General features: G+C 65.9%; 1 protein-coding gene across 1 annotated transcript; it reads left to right on the forward strand.

Annotated features, from left to right (window-relative positions):
• Nucleotides 1–8,135, forward strand: SEPTIN4 (septin 4; the record flags this gene model as incomplete). The annotated part of the gene is made up of 12 exons (XM_082294543.1): nucleotides 1–36; nucleotides 1,776–2,075; nucleotides 2,299–2,392; nucleotides 2,508–2,594; nucleotides 3,408–3,531; nucleotides 4,001–4,135; nucleotides 4,214–4,331; nucleotides 4,652–4,753; nucleotides 5,101–5,197; nucleotides 5,319–5,481; nucleotides 7,639–7,738; nucleotides 8,016–8,135. The coding sequence occupies 12 exons, from the start codon at nucleotides 1–3 to the stop codon at nucleotides 8,073–8,075; spliced, it is 1,416 nt and encodes a 471-aa protein (XP_082150669.1). The 3' UTR covers nucleotides 8,076–8,135.
• Nucleotides 8,136–13,551: the final 5,416 nt, after the last annotated feature.

Raw genomic sequence — 13,551 nt, forward strand, 5'->3', positions numbered from 1 at the left:
ATGGCCACCTGCCCCGAGCTGCAGCCTGGGCAAGAGGTACGGGGGCAGCACCCGTCCCCGGCGGGGCGAGAGAGGGGGCTGGGCGGGTGGGGGGCACGGACCAGCCCGGTGCTGCGGGAAGGTGCCACAGCCGGTGCTCCGTCCCTGGGACAGCCCTGCCGGGGGCCGCACTTGCTGAAGGACCCCCAAGGACGCGGCGCAAACCTCGGTGCCGCGGCACTGCCGAGGTCATCGGCTTCTCTGGGGGACGAGGGCGAACCCCAGAGGGCTGGAGCCCCGAGGGATGGAGCGAGCGGCAGCAGGGCTGGAAGCGCTCGCCGCTGGTGGTAGCATCATCTCCCAACCCCGAGTGTCCCCAGCCGGGCTGTGCTGTGCTGGGGGCTGCCGCTGAGCCCCCCCAGGTCACGGGCGGTGAGGAAGAAGATGCTGCGGTCACACAGACCCACCGAGCACTCGGGACCCGCTGCGGGACAGGGGAGCGCGGGGGTCCCGCAGCCCCCGCCATGGGGCCACCTGCTGCCCCCCAGCCTGGCACCGCAGTCCCCGTGCGGTGGCCGTGGGGGCAGCGGGGCAGCGGGAGCGGGGGGCAGCGGGAGCGGGGCCAGGCGTGCGAGCGCTCAGCCCCGGCAGCGCCGTGACCTTGTTTCCAGCCCGCTAATTCCGCGCATCTCGCCTTGCCGCCGGCACCGCTGCCCGCCCCGCCAGCGAGCGGGGACACGGCGTGGGGGAGGACACGTGTCCCCACGGAGGGCTCTCGCCTCGAGGCCCCGGTCTGGAGGGGCACTGACCCCCGGCTGGGAGCCTGCAGGGTCACGGGTTCCCCCAGCCCCTGCGTGCCTCTCGTTTGGGGTCTCACTGCCCGTGGGGCTGGGGTCGCCTGGCAGTTGCCGTGGGATCTTGGGGACATTGGTGCCTGCTGGCAGCAGGGCTTGGCCCCACGGGAGCCGCTGCCGGACGTGCCCTTGGGAACGCGTCTCCTCCCTCCAGCGCTTGTAAACAGGATGTGGAGCCATCCCAATCCCGGCGTCCCCGGCCCTCGTCCCAGCCCCGCCACCCCACGGGGCAGCAGCTCGGGGGCAGCTGTGCCTGTCTCCCCCAGTCCCCGCTCCGGGACGGGCAGAGCCAGGCGAAGGAGGTGTCGGGGTCCTGGTCAGTCCCTGGGCCGGGTCCCCCGCCCTGGCGGCCTCCTGGCACTGCAGGGACGGGGGTCTCTTGTGCCATCGCCCGTGCTGGCCCCCTGTGAACGGGCAGCAGGCGGGGGGCACGGGCACCAGGGGACCCCTGCCCACCATCTGCCTCCCCCTGGCTGCGGCCCAGCTCGGGTCACCCTCCCCACTGCTCTTCACCTCTTCTTGGTGTCTCTGCCTCTTCTCGGCCCCCTCCCTGTCCTCCTGGCAGGCCATGGGGCGCGGGGGGGTCCTGGCTGCCCCAGAAGACCCCGAGGAGCGGCGGGGTGCCCAGGGGGAAGGCGCCCACCCCTGTCCCCCGGAGTGCCAGGAGCTGGCTGCCGTCCCCACGCCGCAAGCCGTAAGCGCCTGGGGTGCACGGGACCACGGCTGTCCCCACTGCCATCCCCACGGCTGTCCCCGTGGCTGTCCCCAGGGTGGTGGCTGGTCCCCTGGGGTGGCCGTGCCCCCTCTCTCCTCCCATCCCTGCCACCTTGAGGCTGCATGTGTCTGGCTGCTGCGGCTTGGGGGCTTGTGAGGCTGAGGTGGGTGGTGCCATCTCGGGCTGGCACTGCCACCACCAGTGTCATCTCCTCCCTTGGTCCCCAGATAAAGCGTTTCCTGAAGGAGGACTCGGACGAGGCTGAGCTGACCCAGTTCCTGCGGGATTGCCCACCAGCTGACAGCTCCAGGAAGGTGGAGGCCCCGGAGATCCGGCGGGAGCCCGGCCACCCCCTGGGCAGCGTGGGCAGGGTCCCCCCTGACGAAGCCAGCGACGAGAGGGACGCCAGGCTCTTCTCCCGCTCTCGGCCCTCGGATTTCCAGCAGCACATCGCCGCGCCCCCGCCCCCCAGCCCCAACCGCCCGCGGAGCCCCTGGGGGCAGCTGGACCCCTACGACTCCTCTGAGGTGCAGGACGTGTCCGTGGGGAGGGGGACGCACGTGGGGCGAGGGGCTGCGGGATGGAGGATGTTCCCATCCCGTGAGCACAAAGGTTTTGGGCAGGCATAGCCTCACCCCCTGGAACTCCAACCCTGGGAATCCCTCTGCGGGTGGGGGGAAGGAGAGGCTTTCCAGGGTAGGAGGTGGGCTGGCGGTGTCCCGTGTTCCACGTCCCCTGTGCCCTCTGCAGGATGACAAGGAGTACGTGGGCTTTGCCACGCTGCCCAACCAGGTGCACCGCAAGTCTGTGAAGAAGGGCTTCGACTTCACCCTCATGGTGGCAGGTACTGGGGGGGCTGAGCCCGGCCCGGAGGTGCTGACCCCACTCTGGATCCCGAACACCCTGGACAGGGGTGGCGGACACTGGCTGCCCCCTTCATCTTTGTCCTGCTTTCCCAGGAGAATCCGGGCTGGGCAAGTCCACCCTGGTCAACAGCCTCTTCCTGACAGACATGTACCGGGACCGCAAGCTGCTCAACGCCGAAGGTCAGCGGGGACAGTCACAGCCCAGAGGGGTGTCCTGGGTGACTGGGCAGTGGCAGAGCCCAGGGGTGCTCCTGGGGCTGCAGCCCCTCTCCTGGCCCAGCCAGGCTCCTCTGAAGCCACGTGTGGTTCGTTGCCAGCTGCCCACTCGCACAGGGGGCTGCTCCGAGGCAGTGGGGTCCCCCCTGCACAGGATGGGGGCCCCCCACGGGGACTTTATTCCCACTGGGAAAACAAGCCCTGGCTCGTTGGGCATCGGCTGGGGCCGCAGCATTTCTGGGAGGCTGGGGACAGTCAGGGCCTGGGGCACAGTGCCAGTTCAGCTGCAGCCAGTTTTTGAATTAAAATGGCCCAAACTTGCCCAAATCCCCAGGAGTCTGAGGGGTTTGTTTGATTTGTTTCCGTTGCTTGGAGTGAAAGCCAAAACACACAATGGAGCAGGAGCATCCCTGGGGATGCAGGGACACAGAGGGTCCTGGGGTGAAGGGGCATTGCAGTGTGGAGCTGTGGGGTCACATGTGGGGGTACCGGGAGCCTGAAATGCTCGTGCAGCAAGGTCAGAGCCCCGTGCTGCCCGAGCTGGGGTCCTGGGGTGGCAGTGGCACAGCCACCGAGGGATGGGTGCACATCCATGGGGACGTGGGGACCACGGCGGGGAGCATCCTCTCCTGGGCTGGAGCACGGTGCCTGTCAGGGCTGATCCAGCTGGGTGACCCCAGCCCCCAGGGTGAGGATGACACCCAGGGGTCGCAGCATGTCCCCACATCACCTCCGCCCTCTCTGGTGTCCCCCCGGTGACACATGTGCCCCTCACAGAGCGCATCACACAGACAGTGGAGATCACCAAGCACGTGGTGGACATTGAGGAGAAGGGGGTCAAGCTGCGCCTGACCATCGTGGACACGCCGGGCTTCGGGGACGCCGTCAACAACACCGAGTGGTGAGTGCCATGGGGTGGGGACTGTCCCCAGGGTGGACACCCCGGGGTGGGTGGGATGGTGAGTGCCATGGGGTGGGTGTCTCCCCGGGGTGGGTGGGATGGTGAGTGCCATGGGGTGGGTGTCTCCCCGGGGTGGGTGGGATGGTGAGTGCCATGGGGTGGGTGTCTCCCCGGGGTGGGTGTGATGGTGAGTGCCATGGGGTGGGTGTCTCCCTGGCGTGGGTGTGATGGTGAGTGCCATGGGGTGGGGGTCTCCCCGGGGTGGGTGTGATGGTGAGTGCCATGGGGTGGGGGTCTCCCCGGGGTGGGTGGGATGGTGAGTGCCATGGGGTGGGGGTCTCCCCGGGGTGGGTGGGATGCCCACGGCTCACCGGGCTTAGGTGCTGAGCCACGGGAGGTGTTGAGCTGGGGGTCCACAGGGAGCCGGGGGTCCCACAGAGGACTCGGTGTCACCTTGCTGTCCCTGCAGCTGGAAGCCGGTGGCCGACTACATCGACCAGCAGTTCGAGCAGTATTTCCGTGACGAAAGTGGCCTCAACCGGAAAAACATCCAGGACAACCGAGTGCACTGCTGCATCTACTTCATCTCGCCCTTCGGCCACGGGTATGGGCAGCCCTGCCTGCGCTGCCAGGGGGTGGGCAGGGGCTCGGCGGGATGGGGCTCACCAGGCTCCCCCCGCAGGCTCCGGCCCCTGGACGTGGAGTTCATGAGAGCCCTGCACCAGCGCGTGAACATCGTGCCTGTGCTGGCCAAGGCTGACACCCTGACGCCCGCTGAGGTGGAGCGCATGAAGAACAAGGTGAGGGCAGCTGGGCCGGCTTGGAGTTGTCCCAGCTGGTCCCTGGGCATGGGCATGCCCTGGGCTCTCCATCCATCTCCTGCCTGGAGTTTGGCCTGGAGCACTTTCCAGGCTTGCAGCCCTGTGAAGGACCATGTTGCCCCCATGGCCACCAAGGACACATCTGCCCAGGGCTCAGCTGGGGCTTGGAAGGATTGGGGGGTGTCCATGACATCTGGTTTGGGGGGAACAGGCTTTGGGGGGAACATTGGCCCTGTGTGGTGCCTCCCACGCCCCTCCCAAGGCCGGGGCCCTGCCCTCAGGGGGCTTTTTGCCTCCAGATCCGGGAGGAGATTGACCACTACGGCATCCGCATCTACCAGTTCCCTGAGTGTGACTCGGACGAGGATGAGGAGTTCAAGCTGCAGGACCAGGCACTGAAGGTGGGTCTGGCTCCTCCAGCCCTATCACGGGAGGGGCAGAGCCCCATGGCCGGGAGGACCGGTCACCCTGGGGTACCTGCAGGACTCTTTGGGGCCACGCAAGCTCTCCAGCGTGGAGGAGCTGTCACATACCTCACTACCCAGACACATCACCAAGATCCCACGGGTGCCACCTGCAGCTTGGTGGGGTGGGGCTCAGGTGGAGAAACCCCTGCCACGACCTCTGCTGTCCCACGGGGGCTCTCCACAGCCGGGGCTTTGGGGTATCCTGGCAAATGGGTGCTGGACACAGCCGAGGAGGGCACGTGGAGGGATGTGGGCCCTGCTGACCCCCCATGCCCTTGCAGGAGAGCATCCCCTTCGCCGTCATCGGCAGCAACACGGTGGTGGAGGCCAAGGGCCGTCGCGTCCGCGGGCGCCTCTACCCCTGGGGCATCGTGGAAGGTAACGCTGGGCTGTCCCCGCTGGCTCCCGGCCCTGGGGACACGCGGGGCGCCCCGTCCCACCCCGGCCCTGGGGACACGCGGGGCGCTGGCCGTGGCCCCCTGACCCCCTGACCCCGCAGTGGAGAACCCGGCCCACTGCGACTTCGTGAAGCTGCGGACGATGCTGGTGAGGACGCACATGCAGGACCTCAAGGACGTGACGCGGGAGACGCACTACGAGAACTACCGCACGCAGTGCATCCAGAGCATGACCCGCATGGTGGTCAAGGAGCGCAACCGCAAGTACGGGCCGGGGCCGGGGCCGGGGCCGGGGCCGGGGCCGGGGCCGGGGGTGGGGTGGGGTGGGGGCTTCTCCCTTTGAGGTGACCCCACTCGCCGCAGTGGCGGTGTCGGCGGGTCGGGGCTCTGTGTGGGTCTGTGCGGGGCAGCCCCGGTGCCGTGGAGGGGGGCCCCGGTGTGGTGGGGGGTCCTTCCTGTGCCCTTGGGCTGAGAATGCCGGGGGAGTGCCCCGGCAGTGAGGGGACCCTGCATCCCCCGAGGCTGGGTCTGTCTTAGCGGGGATGCTCCAGCGGTGAGGGGCACTCTGTGACCCCAGGGTGGCTGGGGGGATGCTCTGGTAGTGAAGGAGACCCTGCATCTCCCCAGAGCTGGGGCTGGTTTGAGGGGCGTGTTCCAGCACTGAGGGGGACCCCATGTGCCCGCAGGGCTGGGGCTGGGGGCCAGGGATATGCTCTGGCAGTAAGGGGCACCCTGTGTCCCCTCAGGGTTGGGTGTGTCTCGGGGGATGCTCCAACAGGAAGGGGCCTTTGCATCCCTGAAGGCTCCGGCGCCAGAGCAGGAGCCAAACAAAAGCCGGTGCTGGGGCTCTGCTCCCGGACCAGCCGAATTCCCGGCACCCCACACCCCCTTTAGCCACCCCGAGGTGCTGAGGGAGCCCCCCCAAGCAGGGTCCCTGGTGGCACCCTCCAGCCGGGGGGCTGGAGCAGTGTGGGAGCGAGTGGAGGCTCTGCGGGTCCCGGGGGGCTGCAGCCGTGCTGTGGGGGGCTGGCAGTGGCTGTAGGCACCTCTATAGGCACCTCTATAGGCACCTGTAAGCGTCTCTCCCTGTGTGCCCCGGGGCAGGAGCCATCCCTCCGTGCTGAGGCTGTGCTGCGGGGACTGCTCCGCCGACTGAGCCGGGACCGCCCGGGGCCGCGCTGGGCGCCGCCCCCTCCCCGCCGCCCCTGGCCCCTCTATAAAGTGCTTGTTGGTACCCAACGCTGTCTTGGTCCTTCTGTGCCCGCGCAAGGGCCAGGCAGCTGCCCTCGGGGCGAGCCGGCCCTGCGGCCACCCACTCTGGCCCTGTGGCCACCCACTCGTGTCCCACACCAGCTGCCCCTGGGGTGCCACAGGACGCTGCGTGCTGGCGGTGTCACCCCGGCTGCCCCAGGGCCGGGGGATGTGTCACTGTTCGGTGGCACGGAGCCCCCCAGGGCTGCCCAGGGGGCGTGTGCTGCCCTCCCGGGGGTGCGGTTTTGGGGTGCCGACAGCCTTTGCTGCTCACCCCACTGCTGGTGCCCCGCTCCAGCCTCGTGTGGCTGCCCGGGCTGGCAGCAGCTCCCCGTGCTCCCCACGGCGAGAACCGAGACAACGGCAGCGCCTTCCCAAGAGGCTCCCAAGGCGGCCAAACCCCATCCCTGGCCCCGGCCCAGCCCCAGCCCAGCCCCGGCGCAGCGGGACCCCGCGGGGCAGGGCTGGCCCGTCCTGCCCGTGCCGCAGCCGTGTCCATCAGCCCCTTGGCCGGAGCGCCGCGCTGGCCGCGGCACGTGGGAGCACGCGTGACCCTGCCAGCCGCTCTTGGTGTCCCGGCCTTGCTGTCACCCGCTGGGGTGGCACGTGGCATCCACAGGGATGGGTGGCAGAGCTGGTCCCTCCCCGAGCCGTGGGTATGGGAGAAGCCATCGATTGGGCTGGCCTTGGTCCTGCGCGGTGGCGTGGCCTTGAGGGGATGCTCGCGGCTCTTTCCAGCCGGAATGGGCTGCTGGAATGGGCTTGAACGGGAGCTGAGGCTCAGGAATAGGGTATGGAGCATCCCTGGGGCTGGCAGGGCAGTGGGGTGCCTGGAGAGCCCATCCTGAGGCCAGGAGAGAGGGGAGATGCCGAGGTTTTGGTGTTTTAAAGCAGCGGGGAAAATACCGGCCCAGGAGAGCCCGACCCCAGCGGGATTGTCCCTCCCCAGAATGGGAGGGTGCGGAGGAAGTCCCTGGGTCCCCCCTCGGTTGGGGGTGCTGAGGTTTGGGGGGGTGCCTGGAGCTTGCCTGGAAAAGGCCGCTCCGGTGGTGGCCACGGGGCCCAGGGGCTGTGCAGGGGGTGCTGCTGGGCACCTGCGGGGGTTGGGCCATCCGTGGGGCAGTGTCCCGGGGGCTGGGGCAGCACCCTCACCTCCTCTCTCTGCCACAGCAAGCTGACCCGGGAGAGCGGGACAGACTTCCCCATCCCCGTGATCCCCCCGGTGCCGGATGTGGAGACGGAGAAGCTCATCCGGGAGAAGGATGAGGAGGTGAGTGTGGGGCTGGCTGAGCCCCCCAATGGCCCTTCCCCGCTCCCTGCACCCCGCCCATGCCACAGCCGTCGGGAGCCGTTCCTCCTGCAGCATCCCGGCGGCTGCTGCTCCACCGAGCAGGGGCTGGAGGTGCATCCAAGGGCTCCCCCCAGCACCTCCCCAGCTCCCGGTGATCCCAGTTTGTCTGGGATGCTCAAGCCCGAGCCCCACTTGCGCGAGCGCTGCGTGGCTGGGGCTTGGCAGCACCCACGATCCCGGCTCTGCTCCCTTCCAGCTGCGGCGGATGCAGGAGATGCTCCAGAAGATCCAGAAGCAGATGAAGGACTCGCACTAGCCCGTCCCTCCTCCTCCACCTCCTCCTCTTCCTCCTCCTCCTCCTCCTCCTGGCCCCGATCAGAAATGTTTACATCACGCTCCACCCGCCCGGCCCCGCTGCCAGACTCGGTACCGACACCCACCCACCACCTTAAGCTGCTGCGGCATCGCCTTATGCAATCGCCCAGGGCCCGCGGGGACACCGGGGGACACGAGGGGACAGCGGGGGACAGGGCACCCAGCCCGGGGTCCCCTGCCCCGTCCCCCCCACTCGCTGGGGACAGCTTGGTCCCCCAAGCTTTGGCTTCCCCTGTTTCCCCACAGCTCTGGGGAGGCCCCCGGCCAGCTTGGTCCCCACAGTGTGTCCCTTGTCCCCGTGTCACCCCGGGCTCCCTGCTTACAGCCTTTATGCTCAGCTTGGCCCTGGCCTAAGGGAAGAGGAAAGGCCCCAGCTGCCCCTCTGGGGGGGACAGGGCTGTTCCCCCTGGCCTTGGCTGGCACGGAGGGGCGGCAGCTCCCGGGGACCACAGGGGACAGAGGGGATGGAGGAGCAGCCACCGTCCAGCCCTGTGTCCTCACCCTGTCCCCACCGAGTGGCAGCAGGGCTGTGGCACAGGGAGCACTGGGGAATCAGCGTCCCCAGGGAAAATCCCTTGGACCCCAAATCAGAGGCTGGGCACCCCCAGCCCCCTGTGATGTTGGCCCTGTAAAGCAATAACGAGTGTCCAGTGCCTGTGGCACCTCTCACCCCATGGCAACAGCACCGACCCTGGCTGGAATTTTGGCCCCTGCTGTCACTTGCTTGTCTGTGGTGTCCCTGTGTGCCCAGGATGTCCCTGTCCCTGCTGCTTCCTGGCACAGCAGCCCTGTGTATTCTCCAAGGCTATCCCCATCTGTGTTGCTTCCCAGCGAAGCACTGCTGCGTGTCCCCATGTTCCCCGTGATGTCCCCATGTTCCCCACCGTGTCCCTCTTGGTGTTGCTGCCCTACAGAGCACTGCAGCTTGTCCCCCCGGACTGTCCCCATCTGTGTTGCTTTCCCACAGAGCTGTGTTGCATCCCTGTGTCCCCAAGGATGTCCCCAGCCATGCCACCCTGCTGCAGGGCTCTGTGTAGTGTCCTTCTGTCCCCAAGGATGTCCCCAGCCATGCCACCCTGCTGCCGGGCTCTGTGTGATGTCCCTGTGTCCCCAAGGATGTCCCCAGCTGTGTTGCTTGCCGGCAAAGCCCCGCTGTGCGTGCCCGGGGTGAGCCCTGGCCGCCTCTCGCAGCATCCCTGGGGAGATGGATCCAAACCCCTCCTGGGCACCACGGGTGGTGAGGATGCAGGCAGGACCGGGAGCAGTGGGACCACTGGGAGCAGTGGGATCGCTGGGAGCTGTGGGATCGCTGGGAGCTCGCTGCCGTGGGGATGTGTCCTGTCCCCATCAGGGCACCCGAGCCGGGGTCCCCCGGGTGGGGCGTGGCTGGCGGGGGCCGTGCCCGGCCGGGGCTCGGGGGTGGGGGCTGCAGGGTGCCAGGGCAGCACCCGGGTGTGTCCCCCGTGTCCCCGTGCCAGCCGGGGGTCCCGTGGCCCCGTGGGCAGGGCCCCCCCGGGCAGGGCCCCGCAGGGAATATTTAGCGCTTTCCTTTTTTTAATCTCGCTATTTTCTTACAGAAGCTCCTCCCCTGGCATGACGGTCCTAGAGGCGTTTATTAACGGATCAGAGAGTATAGGTTTATAATTCTTATAGAGTAGTGGAAATATTTTTATCCCTCCACAACCGTTCTCAATAAATACGGCTGACCCGGCTTGTCTGCAACCCTGCGTGGCTTCCACCAAATGGGGTCACCCGGGCATCCCCCATCCCTGGGTATTCCCCCATCCCTGGGCATCCCATGGTCCTGGGCATCCCACACCCCTGGGCACCCCCAATCCCTGGGCATCCGCCATCCCTGAGTATCCCCCACCCCATGGCATCCCGCATCCCTGGGCATCCCCATCCCTGGGCATCCCATGGCCCTGGGCATCCCCCACCCTTGGGCATCCCCCACCCCTGGGCATCCCCCATCCCTGGGCACCCTCGTTCTGAGGCTGGTGGTGGCCCTCCCTGTCGCCTCTTGATCCCAGTTCCTGTTCCCCTGGAAAAGGCTCGAAATGGATACTGGGGGGTTTGTGCTGCACGCATGGGGACACCCAGCTCGGGGTGCGGTGGGAGAGCCCTTTGGGATCCAGCTCTGGGGTGAGGGGGCACAAGGAGCGGGTGTGCCCCTCTCACATGCCTTGGGGTCGTGGGTGCTGCTGGTGTGGGGCTGGGAGGGGAGTTGGGAGGACAGAGCCTGAGCCAGGGGATGGAATTGCCCTCCACAGGCTGCCCCCGGGCACCCCTGTGCCCCCCCTCACTGGGGGAGCCCTGCCAGGAGACACCACCCATCCCTGTGCCCCATCACCCCAGTTTGGCTCCCCCAGGAGCTGCTGGGGTGGAGGAGCAGGAGGGGTGGGCAGAGCAGCACTGGGATGGATGGGCGGCATCTCCAGCTGCCTCCCAGTGGGCATCATCCACCTGCACCCCGTGGGCATCGTCCACCTGCACCCCGTGGGCATCATCCACCTGCACCCCGTTATCCCTCCCTGCATCCCGCTGTCCTGCACCCCAATATCCCACCCCTACCACCCCTTGGACCCCCTGTCTTCCCCACAGAGCCCTGAGGCTGATCCAGCCCGGCTGAGTGCAGGACCAGGGGCAGGGCCATCCCCAGGGCCAGCACTGACAGGAGAGGGATGGATGGATGGATGGATGGAGGGAGGGATGGATGGAGGGAGGGATGGATGGAGGGAGGGATGGGTGGATGGACGGATGATGGATGGATGGATGGATGGATGGGTGGAGGGATAGATGGAGGGATGGATGGGTGGGTGGATGGAGGGAGGGAGGGATGGATGGATGGAGAGATGGAGGGATGGATGGATGGATGGATGGATGGGTGGATGGATGGAGAGATGGATGGATGGGTGGATGGACGATGGATGGATGGAGGGATGGATGGGTGGATGGATGGAGAGCACCCTGTGGAGGAGGACTGGGGAATTCTGGTGGGTGACAAATGGAACATGACCTGGCCATGGGCCAAGTGTCTCCTGGGCTCATCCCAGCAGGGTGGGCAGCAGGGGAGGGAGGGGATGTTCCCCCTCTGCTCCGCTCTCTTGAGACCCCTCTGGAGCTGCCTCCAGCTCATCCCAGCAGAGACATGGAGCTGGTAGAGCAGGTCCAGAGGAGGCCACCAGCAGGGTCTGAGGTGGTCCACGGCCTCTTCTGTGGAGAAAAGCTGCCTTGTGGGAGCTGCCAACCCCAGGCACTGCTCCCCTGCAGCCCCTTCTCCCCTTGCTGAGGATCAGAGCAGGGACCCCAGCTCCTCGGGGTCTGTCCATCCTTTACCAGCACTCCCTCAGCCCCACCTTGCATGGCCCAGGGTTCTGAGCCCCCCCTGTGGCTGTGATGCCAATTCCTGCTCTTCACCAGGCCCATCCCCCATGAACCCTCTCACCATTCACACGGGAATGGGAAATGTTTGTGCTTCCTTGGCTGCAAGCAGCTCTCACTCCAAAGGCTGGGATACACAAACCTCCCACCTCCCAGTGTTGCAGCTCCAAGAAGGATCCCCTGGCTGTCCCCCCTTCCCCAGAGCAGCCAGCAGAGCTCTGCTTTTGGCCCCACACTGGCTGATCTACCTGGTTCCCCTTTTCCCAGAGGATAAAACCCAGCACTGATGCTCCAGTGACAGCCCCAGCTGTGCCCACCCTTCCCTGCACTCCATTCCATGTGATTCTCATCACACCTTTAAAAATAAAAAGCTCCAAACCCACTCCAACCCAGCCTTCCCAAGGCAGAGATTGATATTTCCACATGGCAAATGCTTCCATGCAATTCCCCAATGTCCTATTTTTGGTTCCTCACCAGTGCTGGCGCTGGTTGCAGCAATCCATGCTGGAGCTCCAGCCGAGCTCAGAGGAGGGGAATAAAGGTTTCTTAGGGCAGAAAAGGAAATCTCATCTCCTTCCCTGGGCTGTGCCACCCACACCTGATGCCTAATGAGACCTCAGGTGGCATCTGTCCTGTTGTTTCCCTTTCCCCTTCCTTTCCATTTCCCTTTTCCCCTTCCCTTCCCTTCCCTTCCCTTCCCTTCCCTTCCCTTCCCTTCCCTTCCCTTCCCTTCCCTTCCCTTCCCTATTTATCCATTTGTTCCTTATATAATTAATGGTATTTTCCCCTATGGGAGAGCCCCTGCAGCCCCACCTTTTCCCATCTTTTCAAATCCAGAAACCAAGGCACTGCCTCTGGTTCTTTCCCCCTCTCTCTTGTACCTCTTCTCCACTTGTCACATCCATTCCCGTCACCATCTCTCTCAGATCCAGGGGAGCCAGGAGCAGTCATTCCAATTGCACCCATTCCCATCTCTCTCAGATCCAGGGGAGCCAGGAGCAGTCATTCCGATTGCACCCATTCCCATCTCTCTCAGATCCAGGGGAGCCAGGAGCAGTCATTCCGATTGCACCCATTCCCATCTCAGATCCAGGGAGCCAGGAGCAGTCATTCCGATTGCACCCAGCGCTGCCTGCGTGCCCAGGTGCTGCTGGCTGGGGCTGGCAGCCCTTCCCCTCTCCTGGCAGCTGTGATGAGGGTTTGGGCTGCGGTGTCTGAACACATCCAGTGGATGCTCCTGATGGAGCAGGTAGTCCTTGGATCCCCTGCTCGCAGCAGGAGGAGCTCAGGGAAGTGCAACCCCATTGCTGCTGCTCTGCGCGTCCCGTAAAGGCAGCTAAAACATCCCTGAACTACCTTCAAGCCAGAAAATGGGCCACAGGCTGAAGCCCCCATCCAACTCTGGCTCTTCCACACCTTTTGTGGCTTCCCTGTTCCCCACAGCCAGTGTGGAAAGACCAGACCAAGAGCTTGACACATTTCTCAGGCTGGCAGAGCTGGGGGTGCTCACCTGGAGAGGAGAAGGCTCCAGGGAGAGCTCAGAGCCCCTTGCAGGGCCTAAAGGGGCTCCAGGAGAGCTGCAGAGGGACTGGGGACAAGGCATGGAGGGACAGGACACAGGGAATGGCTTCCCAGTGCCAGAGGGCAGGGCTGGATGGGATATTGGGAAGGAATCCTTCCCTGTGAGGGGGGTGAGGCTGTGGTGGGCACATGAGAACACGACAGGAACAGATGGATATGCAGTTACAGCCTGGTCGTTACTTGCAGAAGAGCCCACCTGTGGCTGTGGATTCTGGGAAGCTCCATGAGATGCCTTCACTGACACGTGATGTTATTTCTGGAGCTTCCCTGAAAAACCTCAAGCTGTGCTGTGCCTTGTGAAGATGATGCCCATTCCATGATGCCCACCAGGAACAGTGCCGGGAGGCTTGGGAGCAGCAGCCGTTCCTCCCTCGGTGATGATGTCACTGATGATGCCAGCGCGAAGCGCAGGGAGCGAGCAGAGCGGGCAGGGAAGGGCCGCTCCGATGCGGACA

The sequence above is a fragment of the Coloeus monedula genome (genome assembly GCF_965178545.1).
Source record: "Coloeus monedula genome assembly, chromosome: 20".
NCBI classification, from domain to species: Eukaryota; Metazoa; Chordata; class Aves; order Passeriformes; family Corvidae; genus Coloeus; species Coloeus monedula.